General features: G+C 36.8%; 1 protein-coding gene across 1 annotated transcript in view; it reads right to left on the reverse strand.

The window, feature by feature from the left end:
- The window catches only part of Rims2 (regulating synaptic membrane exocytosis 2), a 535,330-nt gene that overhangs the window by 194,340 nt on the left and 321,755 nt on the right, over positions 1 to 19,235 (reverse strand). Inside the window, exons 20-22 of the mRNA XM_023702342.1 lie at positions 5,081 to 5,260; positions 4,081 to 4,190; positions 3,291 to 3,323 (exon numbers count right to left, since the gene is read on the reverse strand). Of these exons, the coding sequence (XP_023558110.1) occupies positions 3,291 to 3,323; positions 4,081 to 4,190; positions 5,081 to 5,260 (323 nt within the window). The remainder of the gene's footprint in view (positions 1 to 3,290; positions 3,324 to 4,080; positions 4,191 to 5,080; positions 5,261 to 19,235) is intronic.

The raw sequence follows: 19,235 nt of genomic DNA on the forward strand, positions 1-19,235 counted from the left end.
GCTTATTCTACTGAGCCCTCTCCCCGAAAAATATTTAAATTTTATTTTTAAAATATGTAAATAGATGGATAAGCAGATTGATATGATTTTAGCTCAAAAGGCAAAAATCATAAGTAAATATAAAATGTTCACAAAACACTAGAAATGATGTGTCTGCGAACCATTTAAGAGGACGATCCTAAAGGGAGAAGATTGTGATTGTTGACAAATACAACAGCAACACTGACCCAGAAGGAAGAACTATAATGAAGAAATTGATTGTTCCTATTTTAGGAAATAATAAGTGTGTACAGATCGTAGTCTCTAAATGTTTTAAACATTAAGAAAATATTCACCCAGCTGGGTGAATCAATCTGGTAAGTTGTTTAGATAACTTAGATAGTACGTTTTCACTAGTAAAATTAGGTTAAAATAGGCAGATAGTACATCATTACCCAGAATTAGCACTGAAAGGCAACATGGCATTGATTGTAGATCGTGAACATGAACACAAGTCGCTGTGAACTTGCAAGTCACGCTCGCACAGCGTTAGGCTTTCGGGGTAGACACACACACACCTGCTTTGGCCTCCTCTCCCCGTTTCGCCACCCCTGCCGCCTCCTCATGCACAGTCTCTTCAGAAGTTTCTGCACGTGCATGAGTGAAAGTAAAGACAAAATAAGACCACGTAGACAAGCAGCAGTATTTCTTTTTTAAAAATGAAACAAAACAAAATATCTATTATGATAGAATGAGTGAATATAAGGAGACCAACAGATCATCTTTCAAAAGCCTCTGGTGTGTGATGGAAAACAAAGTACGTTTCCTGGTCATTCTTAGCCTGCCTCCTTTCAGGATGTTAATTGTCTATAAAGAGAAACAGTGGCCTCAAAATATGTGCAATGTGTTGTAAATTAGGTAAAGCAGGGAAAATAGCTACTAACTGGGTGTATTATTAGAAAAATAATATAACTTTAGTCCTAGAGAAACAAAAATAATATCAATTTTTACTTTTATAAAATAGCAGTATATCATTTTGGGGAAAAATAGTGATAATGCTTTACAGTAATCAAATACATCATACTTTCTATGTTGTTCTAGTCTCTAATTTTTTGCAAAGACAGGAGGACAAAATATAGTACCAGTAACAAAACTAAAATATATAAGAATTTAAACTAAGTTAACAATATTAAATAACCAAAATGATAAAAATTTAAGTACAACTTGCTCATTTTAGTTGCCAAAGAGAGTTAGAAAACATACATTTCTGTATGTATTTTGATTTTAGAGTAATGTCATTAAACTACAAATCCTGATGAACTTTATAGGAAATATTCAAATATAATTAGGGTTAGACTGAAAACTAATAGCCCATTTGAGGTAACTGTACCTTTAAAATCACTTAGTTGAAAATCCTTCAGAGACTTACTATCTTTTTAAAAACTCAAGAAAATTGTGGAAAACTCAAGAACACACAATTGTGTATCAGCTGAAATCTTCACGTTACTACTTATGATACTTTAAAAGCCATCTCATGCAAGTAAGTAAAACAAAGCAGATAACACCCTTTCATTTCATACTAAAATTAAAACTGAAGTTTTGGCTCCCTTTCCTTACATAAAGCAAAAAAATAGAAAAACCAGGCCAGCGAGATAGCTCAGCAGACTAAGCGCCTGCTTAGGCAAGCACAGGGACCGTTGTTCGATCAATCCCCAGTACAGCAGTCCTTGCCACCCCCACCACCGGGAGCATAGTGCCAGCCACTGAGACTGGGTGTGGTGGTGCACCTCTGCAATCCCAGCGCTGGGGAGGCTGAAAACAGGAGGATGACTATGAATCCAAGCTTCATAGTGAGACCCTGCACCAAATACATAAAAAATTAAGAAAAAAAAAGGGAAAAACCTTAATTGGAGACATTAAAGAAAACTCATGGTTTTAATGTACTCTATAGGGAAAAACCAAATAGCAAATCGAACATTCACAAGGCCCACAGCACTTTTATCAAGCCTGACTCTCTAGAAATACAGCTGGGTTTGGGGCATACTTGCAATTAGTATGACATCAGAATGACCCTACTGATAGCTCAATAGATTACTGCTATAAAATATTAAAACTGAAGTTTTAAAACAATTATGACATAAATTATGCTTCTAACTTCACACGCCAAAAAGTTCAAATCTTTAAAAATTTTGAGAAAACCAAAATATTACAGATACTAGTGAAGTTTTCTTATGAAAATTTAAAATTATATCCTCTCAGTCTTGTGCAAATAATTTTGAGGCTATAGGAATCCTGCTGAGATAATTTTATCAGGCAGCATAATATACCATTAATTTCAATTTATTTAAAATTATGGTACATAATAAATAGTAGTACACAAAATAGGAGTCAATAAGCATTGAGTAAAAACCTAAAGAACACAACCTATATCAAGTTACAGAAAGCAATGAAAGTGTTGCTGCTCAAATGCAATGCATTTATAAATTTGCTGCAAACATAAAATTTAGTATCGCAAATGACGAACGACAGGATACACTACCTGAGATAATTTTTTTAGTTTTTAAGTAAGCATTCCATGCATTCATTTAAGAAACATTTATTCAGCGCCTACAATGTGCCAGATGTCATTTTCTGTGCTGGAGATTCAACAATATATAAAACAACCAACAATTTCAGAACTTTCCTAGCGGAGTATTTTCATTACTCTGATAAATGTGTCACAGTCCACACATCACAACTCTATTCCGCCTTGAGTCATGATGTAGTATTTAATGATAGAACTATAAAAGTCTGTCATATTTAACTTTGATACACTATAAGCAGTCTTGCTACATGAAAAACAATGCAGGACACACAAACCATAATCATTAATTCAATAACTTCTTTTCTAGAAAGCCAAATTTAGCAATTACACATCATGAACACAAAATGTAATATATGATAATAAATACAACTAGACTACGTGTACATCCTCAATGACATAAACAGAGACTGCAATTGATATCTTCAAATGCTTACACAAAATCTAGAGATCTTAAAAGGCAAATTAAATATTTTTAAAAGGGGAAATATTTTGTAGTCATTTAAAGAAGGTAAATTCTTTGCATTCTTGACAAAACAAAAACAAAAATTAACTCCTCGCTATTATTTCAAAGCTAAAGTTGAGTGTTTATCAGAAATCCCAAAACAAAATAATTGAACTGTGTATAAAAGCTCTAGTGAAGGGACATCAATTGCAGTTGGGTTTATTTTTGCTTACTCAGCCCTGCAAAGGCTACCAGCACAAAACAAACCCTCCTTCATGTACAGACCTTCATAAGGTTCTATCTCCTTGACTCCATTTTCTAGGGAAAACAAAAATAAAAACAAAACAAAAAGGGAACCAAAGCACAGGGGTTAAAACAACATAAATTTCCAAAGGCAAAGGATGTATTGTATCTTAAAGAAAAGCTCAGTGGTGATTTAAACATATTTATCTGGTTGTATATATACTTCACTTATTAAATAATGTTAAAAATATTATATTCTGTTATGCATGCTTACAGAGGTCTTCTATCTGAGAATTTATGGTGTTGGAGAAGTATGTTCATGTGCATGTTAGCAAATACTGCTTCTTATGAAAAAAAACAAAATTACTAAGAGTATCAGTACAACATGCATCTTTCTTTGTATAGTTATGATTACCTTTTTCTTGCACTCCAGTTTTGAGAGGTATCACCATTGTTGTGCATCAGCTAACCAGTCCTTTGCAGTGTGTGAAAATTAATTTAGCTAGTTACTAATAAACTTTATGTAATTACGAGCAACTACATAAGCTTAATTATAGCAAAGCAAATCATCCAACTGTTTACTTAAGACTATTAAGTTTACTTTTAAAAATGCATTCATTTAAATTTGAAAAATGTGCAAGAATATGGTTTGCATATAAATCATAAATGTCAGCTACAAAATATATAATAACATTCATAAATTTAAGGACAGTGATATGCACTCAAAGCATAAAATAATGAGAGAAGATAACTAGCATGAAGGTAGTAACACCACGAATCATTTTAGCTGCCGTGTGTACTTCCTATATGACGGAGGAGAAATAACACTTACTTCTCTCCAGTGTTCCTTTTGCTGGGAGCTGCGGCAGCTGTCGGCCTCTCCGTCCTGCCAAGGGCGTACTTGACGGGCTCGTCTGGACAGACCCGGTGCGAGGGTGCGATCTACAAGATACGTTATCAACATTCATTTTCAGCACAGTGAGTAAAACACTTTTGATACATTTCGCTCATATGATAGCTGTGTAAGTGCAATTTTAAAAGAGGTTTAGCTGCTGATTGAAAGGTTAGGAAAACAGGACAAAATATGGATATTTGAGTGATTATTTGAATAGAAAAAGATGTTTATATTTTGTGTAATATGCATACATACACACATACATGCACACAAAGCCCTACAATAAATCCATGAAATTATGAATGTAAATTAGCATGTTATTCATATGAAAGCAAAAGGAGAACTCTGCAGTTTAAAAATGAGCTAAGAGTTTACATTTCTTTCTACTAGACCTCAAACTCTTCAACATTAACCTTCCCTCCTTGATCCAGATTTTTTTACTCAGGCTTATATGAAAAATCCCTTCATTAGAAGATATCTCATGAAACTGTAATAAACCCTGACTATTGCGAAATTCTACTAAAGAAAACACTAGTTGATACATGTCTATTAATGTAGATAGAAAAAACTAAAAAGTCCATTTTATTTATTGTCATTATGATGATTAGAGAAGTGATGTCTAATGGACACAAGTAATTTCTCATTGTGTAGGAGAACACCATACAGCAGTTACAAGGGGATTTACCCAGCACTCCTGAGTAATGAGAAATCACAAAACAAATGCAGTCAGGACAATTAATAAACAAATTACAATGATCACCACACACTATTATATCCACTGAATATAAATAGTGTGTCCACACTGAAAAGATTAGTATCGACTGTTATTAGTGATCAGCCAGAGATGACAGAAGAGACCACTTAATTGTTGGGAAAATAAAACGGTGTGCTGGTGGGGCAAGGGGAAGTGAGTCCGATCGATTGATTCATCTTTCACCTCGATAAGGCAGGTGAGGGAGGGGCAGATCTTCCCGTCATTAATGAAGGCATCGACCTCATGAGGTTTGAGTCGGGACGCTCAGTGGATCTGGAGCGGGTGGTGGTCCGCTCAAGGACAGGCCGCTGTTCTGGTGGTCTGGATCTGTGATACGGCTGTCTATCTGCTGCGTCACAGTCCCTGAAACGTCAGCCACAAAGCAGCTCAGTTGACCTTTAGTGCCCTCTGCTCTTTGGTCATGATGCATCAAACTGACTTTGAAAAGGTAATTTTTAAAGATTCCTGAGTATGTAGAAAAGAAGTTCCCCGACATATGCTGAGCAAATTCTCGCTAAATTCCTTAAAAATTTCTAAGGAACCAAACTATGTCTTTCACAGAGCTCCTCAGGGAAGAGACTGGAATTGCTGTTATCATCAGTGAACACCAAACTGCTTGCTTTCCATAGTGAATTCCCTAAATGAAACATGTGCGCTATGTATTCTTTTTTAAAAGAATTAAATGGCCTTTCTTTAATATTTTCAAAAGACTGAAGTAAAAACCATATAAGCACTCATTCTTAAGTCTCTGAAGGATTAAGCAGAATTAACAAGGTTATAAACAGGCTTTTAACATAATCATGCTATACTGGTATACCTGAATATTCTGAGAGAAGCATCCAAATGAGCTTATAGGAAAACTGGGCCAAGGTAAAGGGTACAGTGATATTTAAACCCAGCTCTGAGAGAGAAACTGTTCTGCAGAAAACTGGCTGATTGGCCCATCTATTTCAGTGCATGACCAACAGCAGCCAATGCAGAATCAGCATTAATTAATTAAAATAATTATGAAACAATACACTCTCTTCAAGAATAAACAAAACTAATACTAAATTTTAATCCTTGTTGAAAGAACAATTTTAAATTTAAGTGACCTATCATTATTGATTTTTGTATCCCTGAACCTCAACACAACGCTTTTGCATCTAAGTGACCAATAAATGTTTTCTGACACTAATCTCACAATTCGTAGAACAACTCTAAAAGCACTAACATTGGATACACAGTTCAAGTAATAATTATACTCAAAAATATAATTTGTGTCATGACCTCCACACCTAGTTTTGTTTTTTTTTTCTTTCTTTTGTTATGTATTTGGTTGTTACAGGGTTTCACCACGCAGCTCAGACTCATGGCAATCCTCTTGCTTTCAGCCTCCCCAGCGCTGGGATTACAGGCATGCGCCACTACACCAGGACTCTGGCTGGCTCAGCCCACCCTGGGGGTGGGGTTGGTACAGCATGTGGTGCTGGGGTTCAAACCATGGTCCCTGTGCTTGCCTAAGCAAGCGCTCTGGTCCGCTGAGCTATCTTGCCGCCCCCCACCCATTTATAACAACAAATGGAAATGTTTAATTATAGTGAGTAAAGCAAACATTAATCTCAAGGACTTTCACTTCACATGTGAATTCCTTTAATCTTATTTTTTAAAATGAAAAAGTATAAGCAATTAAAGAAAAACAGAAATAAGAAAGAAAATGATACAATTTCCCAAAAGACATGAATGATATGGTATAAAACTCTAGAGCAACAGATAATAGGTCAGATAACTTTACGAAGTGAGTACTGCATTTATGCTACATCATATCTTCTGACTATTTTGTATTTTAAAAGAATAGGGTAAATATATAGGTCAAATAATTTGTAAGTAAGTCTAGGTAACAGAATGAAATTGATATTGTAAGGTAAATTAAGCATTTTTATGTAAGTGTCTCCAGAACCTGTCAAAATTACAGAGTAAATGTATATTGATATAAAATATTTAATTACAGACCAAAGGAAGAAATGCACAAGTAAACCTCACTATAAAAATCATAATTCTATTTTTTCCAATAAGCTCTTTTAGAATACTTTTCTTTAGAAATAAATATGCTAAAAATTTATGACATGTTTTAGTGCAATATTTCTGTATCTGTTCACAATAATCAAAGGGATACCTACATATCAATCTATTTCTTAAATTCTGAAATTATATTTTTTGAAGAATACCAATAAAAGACATTGATCTTTTTTTTTTTCTCCCGGAACCAGGGATTGAACTTAGGCCCTTGCACTTGCCAGGGAAGCGCTTATTCCACTGAGCCATCTCCCCGGCCCTAAGACATTGATCTTAATATGAAATTTTTCTGTAAGTCTTGGAGTTACTGATGAGAAAATTTAAAGCAGTCCTGCATAAATTATCTAGATCCACAATAGGTTCTTCAATCACTGAGACACAGAATTGAGATATTTCACCTATATTTTAAGTGTATATTGACTTTAAGATAAGAATAACTTCAAATAGCAGCAACAGAGAAGTAGGAAATAACAGAAACCTACTTGGAACTCTGACATATGTTAGCGCCTTCCTAGAACTCACAACTTGGAGTCTCACTTCCAATGTAAGCAATTTCCTTGTAATCCTACCCACTTTACTTTTTGTATACAAAACAGGAGGCATTCTAAAAGTGGGCGGCTATAAGCTTTATCTGACTGCTAAATATTAAGTCACATAAAAGGTCAGGAAAACTTTATATAACTCTAAATATTTTTAAGTAAACAATTCAATTTTCTTTTTATAAATGATTTAATGTCTCACACCTGAGAGACAATATGATATTTACACATATGCATCCAATGTATTTCACTTAAGAATATGGTCCCGAGGTTCATCCATTTAGCTATAAATGTCTCATATTTACCCTTCTTTATGGCTCAGTGGTATGCCATTGTATAAAAACCCACATCTTTTTCATTCATTCATCAGCTGATGGACCTTTGGGAAAATGTAAGTAAGAACCAAAATGTATAACAGACATTGAGAAATATGAAATAATTGTGTAAAAGGAAAAGGATACCGGGCAGAGAGGATAAAAGGGAAAAGGAAAAAATGAAAAAAAAAGAGAAAGGGCATAACAGAAACGAAGCTTTGTAAATAAGAAGGGGAAGATAAACTGAAGAAAGGCGTGGGGAACGGGAAAGAATAAAGAAAGCAAGAAATACCACTTGCAGGTACAAATTCCCTATGATGACTGTGATCATTATGTATACGTAAACTGCACCAAGAAACTAAAGTCAGCACAAAAAGTGATTTAAAATCCATATTCCATTTTTAATAAATTGTTTATTCTTAGACAATCATGTTTAAAATAGTTCAGATCTTCAATGTGACATTCAGCAGGTCTGATACACTATTACTGCGCGTCAGTGGCCTCTATTCTAAACCACAAGGTTCTGAAGAGGCCACTGCTTACTAGGCCTCCACTACTTGGTACTGACTGGTAATATCCTAACCATAGCCACTACCTTAATAAATAGCCTTAATAGCATACACAGACACACAGACTCTGAGATGAGAGCTAGCTTACAATAGGCCTCGACAGTAGAACAACATAAAAGGCCTTTGAATTTAACATCGTATGACTTATAACAAAAGAATAAAACAAAAAGACTAATAACACACTTTAGTATTTCCTTTTAGTTATTTTTTTTAACGTATTTAGTACAGGGTCTCGCTACACAGCTCGGATTCATAGTGATCCTCCTGTTTTCAACCTCCCAAGCCCTGGGATTACAGGCGCACGCCACCATGCCCAGTCTCAATCGCCATCTCAGCCCACCCCGGAGGATTGAACCCCGGTCCCTGCCTCTGCCTAAGCAGGTGCTTTAATCTGTTGAGCTATCTGGCCGGCCCTCCTTTTACTTCTTTTTAAGGCAGAATAATATTATAATCATATGGAGAAGCTGTCAGTTTTCAATTGTCTTTCCTGTATGGTTGCTCTTAAAAGATTTAAAATTTTTTCAAGCATCTAATGATGCTCCTATTTATTTAATCACTTTGCAACTTACTTTAGGTCCCCATTTTCCATGAAAGTGCATGGCTTAATGCAAGAATCCAGAGAAGAATAGATTTGGTGGCATTCTTTTCTATAACCTATTTTATCCATGCATCCACCATCCACCATCCACCATCTTAATGACACAATTCTAGATCAAAGTAGGCTCAATACAGAGTATCTACAGATATAATAGAAAATATTAGAAATAGTAAAAAAATTAAATTAAAATGACTACCATGATGGAATGTTTGGAAGTAATATTCATAAATCAAAAACTTATGATAGATTAAAACTCAGAGCCTGATATATATTTAAAAAGACAAAGACATTTCATGTTTCAATTGAAACAATGCTATCTATAAGTAAATTGAATAAGTTTACTAAAAAATAAATTGGTAAGATGGGCATGCAGGCACATGCCTATAACCCAGCACTCTGGAAAGTTGGGGAAAGAAGATCTTAAGTTTGAGCCCAGTTTAGTCTATTTAGTGATTCAGTAAGACCTTGGCCCAAACTAAAAACTAAATAATGGGTTATCAAGGTAGCGCAGTGCAAAGGATCTGGGTTTAATCCCTAGTCCTATGGGAGGAGTGGGAGTGTGGGCTTGGCAGAAATAAAGCCAGAAGCCCAGTCTCATATTTGTGGCAGGAAGTGCCTTCCCTAAATCCATAATTAACAGCAGAAACATTACATTTTGTTAAATTAGTGTTTTCAATGCCTAGAGGTATTCTGGCAGTTAACTGTATAATCAAAGCAATAAATACAATATAAAATATACTAGAAACATGTAAAAATCAGACATGGAGCAATTAATGTGACATGTTACATATGTGTATAATAATTTAGTTATATGACTCAAATTCAAAATACCATGGAAAGCGTAATAAATAAGTAAATAAGCTTTGTTCACACATGGTAAATATTATTTTGGAGGAAGACAGATTAATTTATCCTCAGGAATGACAGCATTTCTCTACAAATCATTTCTACTGTGATAAAAATAAAGACTGTGGGGGATGGTGAGATAGTTCAGCGAACTAAGCACCTGCATAGGCAAGTGCAAGGACTGGGGTTCAAGCTCTAACACCACATGCAGGGCCAGCCCCGCCCCCAGGCACACTGAGCCAGACACTGAGACAGGATGTGGTGGCACACACCTCTAATCCCAGCACTGGGGGCTGAAAACAGGATCACTATTGAGTCTCAGCTGCATAATGAGACCCTGTGCCAAATACATAAAATAATAATAATAATAGACTGTGTCAGTTAAAAATAAACTAAGCTATTCAAAAATAATATATAGTCATCCAAGTTAAAAATAGTAAAATATGAAAATGATGTTGTAAACATTACTAAGAGAAATTGTTAACATAAAAAAGATATTATCACAAACAAGTGCACTTCATTAAAAGTGTTATAAAAATATAGATATTTTTTAGAAAATCATTAAATGAAATTGCAAGATTAGATGTACTACTTCAAGACAAGTACTGATAAATTCAATAATGAACAATCAAGATATGCTGCATCATTAAATATGCACACATAACAATACGTAAGGTGTAAACACTGAGTACATATTGTGTACTCAACTATTGATGATTTTTGTGGTTATTTCATTTTTATTTCAAAAGTAACAAAAAAAATTAGGATTATTTAGCCAGCATAAGTAACTTGCAGTAAATTAATAGGTTTTTAAAATACAAAGTTTAAAAATCATGAGAGGTAATGCAACCGCTACCTTCTTACTATAAAATTCATAATCTATAACTGAGTTTCTAGTTTAAATGACTATTAAAGAGTAATGTTTTGTTTTCATAAAAAATATAATTTATTCCACCAAGGTATTGGCCCTGCATTATTCTTCTCCAGATCTTCAAAGATTCCATAATAAATATTTTAAATATAAGTATAAGGAAATATGAATTATTATATGAACTTATGCAATGAAGTATGGTCCTCATACTCAAATAATATGAATGTTATGTGCAATGATTTCAATAATCAACTTTGAAAAATTTCACCAATTTTTCTTTTAAATCTTTACATGGATAGTATAATAAGTATAGTGAAAATCCCTCAAATGTACCACCACCTGGAGTATTTAGCAGCCACTAATAATACCACCCCCCACCAACACTCAACCAGAAGACGCGTAATGCTCTCAGACTTACATACATGCATACAGACAAGACAGACAAGCAGACACACACACACACACAGAGTCTCACCTAAAGGTGTGCTTATTTTCAAACCCAAATTCCACTGCTTCAGACACTATAGATGACATGATATCCAATAAGCGATACAACATTATTAGAAACATCAAAAAATTAAGGCTTCTGTTAAGTGGCAAAGCAATTAATTAGAGATGTTACTGATGTAGGAGCTTTCAAAAAATTTAAACCAGGGCTGGCCAGATAGCCCAGTGGACTAAAATACCTGCTTAGGCAAAGTGCAACGGCTGGGGTTCCTTCCCCAGTGTGCTGTGCCAGTCCTACCCCGGGGCACGCTGGGAGGGTGATTGAGACTGGGCGTGGTGGCATATGCCTGTAATCCCAGTGCTTGGGAGACTGAAAACAGGAGAATCACTACAAGTCCAATCTACATAGTGAGACCCTGTAGACCTTGAATTAAATACATAAAAAGTAAGAAATTTAAACCAAGTGTGTTTAATATGCTAGAGATTATAGTATGAAAGATGGATGACATCCTTGAATAAACAGATACATTTCAACATGTATAATGATGATAAAATGCTAGAAACAACAAACAATATAGCAAAATGCTAGAAAATTAGCTCAGAATTAGTTCATGGAGACAGTAAATACCTAGTTTGGATGTTTCAATAGTACTTAGTTTTCAGTAAGAATAATGAAAAGTGTCGAAACAAATGTAATTTTCAAATTCTAAGAAAATTAATTCAACAGTACTACATACAATCAATTAGTCTAGAAAAAGACTGACCAACAGTAATGCAGGAGGAAACAGAGAAGGAGGTACACAGGACAAAATACTGAAAGTCATACTGCACAATATTCACGCTGTGCTCTACGCAGCACGTGCCCAACACACAGAAGTAAACGAACAGAACATTAGAGATAAACCATCTGCAGAGCCCATATAATCCAATCTCTTATTTTGAGCCTGAGAAAACTAGAGTTTATAGAAACTCATACAAATTAACCTCATTTGATATTTTCTGAGCTGGAAACTGAACTTGGCTGTCTTGATTATAAAGCTCATTAGATTTATTGAACTATAAATCTTGGTAGTAGAAATGGCTTTTTCTTCTTAGTAATGTTTAGCAAATTCCCACACATATTAGATGTAGAGATACATAAGCCAAAAAAGCCCCAAGAATCAAAAAGCAACTTTTAAATTTTTAGCCTTAGAAATGACATAAATTATTAACAGACATAGAAGTATTCTTGGAGGGAAAATAATAAATTCACATTGGGAATTAAATTTGTGAAGTATCTGAAGAATATTTTTATGCAAATACTAAGCAGATGGAGAAATCAGTGTGTCAAGAAAGAGATGCAACTTGGTAAGTCACTGTTTAGCAGCGATAGCTTAACACTGTCCTTTACTCTTTCTTTCAATACAGATGATGTGGAGTTCATACAACATACCTGGTACTACACTAAGGACTAGACTGTTTGGTCAAAGTCACAGGCATGAAGGGCCAGCCAGAGGGCTTAGGGACTAAGGCACCTGCTTTTGCAGAGTGCAGCGTCTGGGATTCGACCCTCCAGCCTGCTGTGCTGGCCCTGTCCCTGAGGTGTGCTGAGATGGAGATTGAGCCTGAGCGTGGTAGCACGTGACTGTAATCTCAGTGCTTGGGAGGCTGAACACAGGCAGATCACTACGAGTCTGATCTACAGAGTGAGACCCTGTACACCCTGTAGACCCTGTACTAAATTTAAAAAAAAAAAGTCACAGGCATGACAGGGTATAAGAAAATGTATATCCCAAAAGTGAGGACTTGGAAAATAAAAGAGATTAAAGAGACAAAAGAGCAGTCAACAGCTAGAATAAAAAAACTAAGAGATAGCATTAAAGAAGCTGTAAAAGGAGATTAGTGGCAGATACCACATACAAAAAGAACAAGGAGCATAAAGATAAATATGTATAAAAGATTTAACAAATAATAACCATGAAGGAAACTATTTCAGTATAATATCAGAGGCAAAGGTCAAACTATATGGGGTTTAGGCTTAGAAAATGATGTAAAAGAGAAGGCCTATGTAAAAATATAAACTCAGGAAAACTAATGAGAATATGAATATGAAATAAACTGTTATTTATACCTTGAATAGGCGGCAGAATAGAAAGAACTTACAATGAAGATCTCAACAGTAAGTTACAGAGAAAATTCAGTAAAGGAGTACACACAAATACAACAGAAGCAAGAAATTAATTCAGGAAATTTTCAGATCAGAGAAAGTAGAGGAAAAAAACAAAAGCAAATTAGTTTTGGAGAAGAAAAGTTATAAGAAAAAGTCTAGTAACAACACAGAAAAATTAAGATTAAAAAAAGGTAGCTAGACAACTCGTGTTGCATAGGTCCTGCTTTTCCTTGGTCTTAACCATCCAGCAGAAAAGTATGAAGACGAAATTATAAGAAATAAAGCCATGCTGTTAAGTTGAGCTGTGGGGGACTCAGGTCAATAATTTCTGACATTGCCAGTTAAACAGAAGACCCAATGCTAATATGGGCTACTGGACTCTTTTAGAATATTTTGCTGAGTTTACACAGCTATAATATTCAGTAACGGAACTTAGGAAAAATGGGGTACACCGATGAATGTCCATTTTGTATCTGTGTATTCCAAGTGGTTGGGATAGATATATAGTTACATTCTGTTAATGAATAGAATGATTTGTTCTAATGGTGTTTGTAAATAGGATCACAAGTCCGCATCTTGTACAGCAATTAACCACTAAGAAGAATATATGTGGTGTATTATTTGTTGAAAAATAAAAAAAAAAAAAGGTAGCTAGGAAAGTGCAGATTGTTGGCTTTGACTGCATTTATTAAGGGCTCTTTATCCTCTTTGCAGGAAGGCAGCTGCCAAACACAGTCTCCATCCTCCAAGACACTGATCCTTCGCCATGACTGCACCAGCTTCTGGCAGAACCCTTGCCCTACACAGCCTCCTCAGTTGTGGCCCTAAACATCTTGAGATATGACCACCACGGCCTCTCTTCAAGCCCACTGCAGTCCTCTGCATGACTCTAGGCCTGGCCAGACTCTTCTTAGGACCTGCATCCAGTTCTGGCACCAGGACAGCATCAAATGAACTCAGGATCCTCTGAGGTGAATAGTTCACATGCAAGCTTCTCTACAGAAGTCTTACCTGCCAAATGAAGGGTAAGCTCTGCTGGTCAGAACTTTCCCCTCCCTAAACTCTCTCTCCTGTGTTCTGTGCTGTATTCTTACTTCCTCATAATTTTCTGCCCAAGTTTGAAAAATCCTTGGTCCACTGTCACAAGCATCCCCACCACAGCATTCCTTCTGCAGCTGCCTTCGCACAGCCCACCTGAGAAGCACAAAGCTCAAGGTGCAGCTTGCTCCTGGTGTAGCCCGCCGCTGCAGAGGCCACGTGTTCCATGTACACTGCAGGTGGAGGATGCGGAAGGGGACAGTGGTTCCTGAGACTCCTCTCATTCATATGCTCCCTGGGTAACGTGCATAGTCCTTATTCTTCTCTGATGGCACTTAACATGAAATCCATTATTATTCCAGATTGCTAACAGATTCTATCCAACTTCAATTACTCTCCCTCAAGCTGGGGATATAGCTTAGAGGCACAAGCACCTGCCTGGCAAGTGCAAGGTCCTGAGTTTGGTCCCTGGTACGAGAGGGGAAAAAAAAAAAGTTCTTCCTCCAATTTGGGAAGTTGTCTGTCCACAAGCTTTTTTATTCTACTTTCTAAGGTGACAGCAGGAGATTTTATATATACATGTGCACAGAATTGTCCAACTAGTCTCTCCCAACCTTTACACTGTCATAAATTCAATGATCTTCATTTTCCTACATCAGTCCCCTACTTTGGGGATTGATTCTAGAGTCCAATTAAATGGCACAAACTTAGGAGCCCTAAACTCCAAAACTTAAACCTTTTCTGCAATTTTGAATTTCTGTCCAATGCCTCAATTTGTGCCTCAGCTACTCTTCTCCTTGCTGAGACAAAGTAGCCAAAGCCTGAAGTTAAAGAAGGAAAGCTTCATTTTGGCGCACAGTTTGTAGAGCTTCCAGCCCACAATCAGCTGACTCGACACAGGGTGACAAGGCAGAGGGGCATCGCAGAAAAGAAAAAAGCAGCTCCCAGCACTGGAAGGCTGGAGGCAGCCAAGCATCAAGCAGTAACCCACAAGCAGTGACCAGTGGCTCTCTGTCTGTCCCTCATGTTCTATCCAGGCTATATATCTGTAGGGTGGGTAGCACCCACACCCAGGAGGGCGCTTTCCATTATGCACTCAGAAGTGTACCAAACCAAGCAGTAGACTGATTTGGTAATCACATACCCTTAATCTTCGCATCACTCACTTAATCCCAATGCCACACACTCGAGATGCAGCCAGCTTTGTTAAAGCCCCACCTACGACCATATGAGGCTTAGGGAAGACATCTGGACACAAGCACAAGCCCAGTTTACTTATCCCATGTGACACATTCTGTTCTCTGGTCTCACCAATTGTTGCTGCTCTCTTTTTCTTTCTTTCTTCTTTATCCACGATGAACTTTATTACTGATAATCTCAACCCTTGGCAGGCAGAGCTCAGATTCTCTTATAACCCAACACTTTCTACTCAAAAGACCATCAGAAGCTTAACACTAGTTTAATGTCATCATGTGTTTTCTCTCCATTAATTCCTCTAAGTTCCATGTCCTTTATCTGTCTTTTGCCTGGGTCATTGACTAATCACAGCTTCTCTCTGCTCACAAATCCCATCTGGGTCTAGCCTAAACACCCTTGCATCCTCTGAGGGCCCTCTTCTAACCACCCCCTTCTCTGTATGTTCCTTTTATCTCCCCTCAGCTTACAGAGCATGGACACGCAGAGCTCCCTATGCCAGCAGCCGGCAACACCCTCTGGCACCATCTGCCCCATGTGCCTTTTCTCCTCCAAGCTTTCAGGTGACTTCTCTCAGTCCTGGGATTGAGCGCAGGTCCTCGTGTGTGCTGGGCAAGCACTCTGCCAGGAAGCTCCTTGCACTGTCTTGTTTCCTAGCCATGCTCAGGTTTGCTGTAAGCTGCTTTTCCTACCCTATGCCTTACCATCCTTTTGAAACTACCCCAGGTAAAGTCAGCATGGAACCCCTCATTATACTACTGCTGATACTATCTTTTCCTTAATACTTTCTATTCCTCCGGGGCTCGTCTCTCTTTTGTCACCTTTCCTTCTTTATGTACTCCAGTAGCCCCCCTTCCCAGTTCACAAATTAACCACACTGCCTTCCAAGACAGAGGAAAGAAAATTCCCTGGCCTTCATTTCACAGGTCTTTTCCCAAGTTGGTTCACTTACTCCTAAATGGTTTGTTCTATGCGCTTAGACCTCTTTGTTAAACTTGAAAATTATTTACTGTACTCCTTGCTAAATGTTTCCCTTTACCCCTCTCAGCAGTTCCCAAGTTAAGCTTGTCTCCCCCAGAGACCAGCTCCTTCATGAAACCACAGCACTTGTGTACCCAGGACCACGTGGGCCCAGCTGACAGCCTGTACAATTGGACATTTTTCATGACTCTGTTCTCCCTCAGCATCAAAATACCATTGCTCACTGATATTATTGATTTTCATTTACTAAATCTCCTATCTGTTCTTTATCTATTCATCTTCTACCTCAGCACATGCTTTTCATGCTTTTTCGCTTCAAATCAACCATCTTTCTACTTTCTACTTTCTACAATGGTTATTCAGTAAATGAACTTATTACAGTTATCCTATAATGAAAACCCTTAAAAGTACCAGTGGTACGTAACACTTTAGATCTAAGGTCCCTAACAAAGCATATAATTGTCCTCCTAAACAGGACTATCATTCCAGATTCTCTCCTTGCTGCTCCCTGTCTTGTGGGTAATGCCCCCAAAAGAATTAAAGTAGGAGGTTTATTACTTCTGTGACTTTGCTCACATGTGTTTTAAATGTCCCTGGCCCCACCTTCCTCCACATGCATCTGCCTAGCTCCTGCTCATATCTGGGGGACCCCGCAGGATGACTGTCTTTCAGGGAGACCTCAACACACACCCACAACTGCCAACTGACAGTGGCACTTACTGTTGCGTTTTCTTTAAAATGTTGTACATAGCTGTAAATAGAAGTAAGTACAAGGAAAATAAGTAAGACACAAGACTATAGGCATAGTAATGAAAATAAGGAGGATATTCTTAAAAGTATTAACTAACAGACAGCATGAGACCTAGGGTAAACATGCCAGCTTATATGTTAAGTTTGCTTTACAATTAGTGCACAATGAGTCAAAGATAATTGTGTGCTGGTTGACATAATATGGCGAGATAATAAAAAGTTCTGGTTCTGATGTTTAGCCAATATTTGTCTCTTGCAGTAATATAAAATACTTTAGAAAACATCATGTAAGCCTCAACAGTTCTGATCTAAAGAGCTACACTCATAATTCTTTATGCTATAAATTTATAGTATAGAGATCAAAGGAAATGTAAGTTTTCCTGATAGACTGCTCAGGAACTGAGAATGTCAAATTGAGTTTACTACACTCATTCCACTCAGAAATTTACAGAAATTATACAGCCATACTGTAGCTTTCTCGGAGCTATTACAATATATTTGTTCCAAGGAGAATTTCTAGATGAGAACGTATGTTACTTTGAGACCTCGGCAGTAAAACTATACCCTGAAAGATCAGAACCACTTTCTTTATTCAAACTCCTCAATAAAAGATCACTTCTCCTATTAAGTGTTCAGTTATTTTTACTCCACTTGGTGAATTAGGAAGAATTTGGCTATTTCAGTGCAAAAGCCATTCTGAAAAAAAATAAAAATAAAAAAAGATTGATCTACCCTTGAATTTTTCAAATAGGAACAATGTACAGAAAGCATTGAGGATATTCCTGAGGATGAATTCAACTTCTGGATATGTAAGTAGATAAAGAGGGGATGACTACTAAGGAGATGAGGAATAGGCGAAGAGAGTAGAGTGCTCTATGGATATAGAAGAACAAATGAAGTAGAAATAACTCTACAAAAGAATAAGAAAGAAGCATGCAGCTCTGGAATTCAAAAGTAGAGGGACATTTGAACTAAGATAGTAAAAGTAGAACAATTACAAGTTATGGTAAAATTCTAAATAAAGAAATAGGAGTTACTGACTCAAATAGAATTTGGGGCAGCACTCACTATATTTGAAATAGTTAAGAAAATGAGTGGTTGCTGGATAATTCTTTCAGAAGAATACACATGTAACTCAGGATAATGGCACAACATGTGATACAGGCTAAAGCCAGGTGCAAAATCATCACTGAGGGGCTGGAGAGATGGCTCAGTGGTCTAAAGCACCTACTTAGAACAAGTTCAGCGAAGCACAGGGACCACGGTTCAATCCCCCAGCACCACATGCCAGCCAGCCCGCCCCCTGGTGGGCTGAGCTGGCCAAACACCTCTCTCTCTCTCTCTCTCTCTCTCTCTCTCTCTCTCTCTCTCTCTCTCTCTCTCTAATAAATAAAAAAAAATTTAAAAAAAAATCATCAGTGAATAAAACAGCATTAACAAGAGGTCAGGAAATGTGCTTAGCTGCAATACATACAAGATACAGGAGGCAAGGATAGTAAGAACAGGACATTATGTAAATGAATACAGGAGAATGGATAGGTGACTATATATGATTTTTTTTGTCTTCAACAGATGTTTAAGAAAAAAGTCCAAAAATCTCACAGTACATTGAAATGGAGGATGGAAGGATGAGTAATTTAGAAAATGAATAAGCCAAAAATAAAGGCTTAAAGTAGCTTTTAGAAAAATAAAGAAGAAAAACATTAAGCTGAAAACTTCACTTTACATATATTATTTCTATAGAAGAGACACAGTCTTTTATAGGCAAAAGTGGTACAGGGAGTTAATGGCATAAAGCAGATGCTCTGGTCCTTATTCTGGTTTCGGTAGAAGATTCACAGACAAAGGATCTACGAAGCGTGGTACAGGGTTACAGAATAAATCCTGAGGGAACTTGACTGACTTTATCAGATACAAAAGTTACATTTCTTGTTATATAGGTCTTGCTTTATCTTGGTCTTAACCATCCAGCAGAAAAGTATAAAAA

The sequence above is a fragment of the Octodon degus genome, unplaced genomic scaffold (assembly GCF_000260255.1).
Source record: "Octodon degus isolate 3935 unplaced genomic scaffold, OctDeg1.0 scaffold00148, whole genome shotgun sequence".
Lineage (NCBI taxonomy): Eukaryota > Metazoa > Chordata > Mammalia > Rodentia > Octodontidae > Octodon > Octodon degus.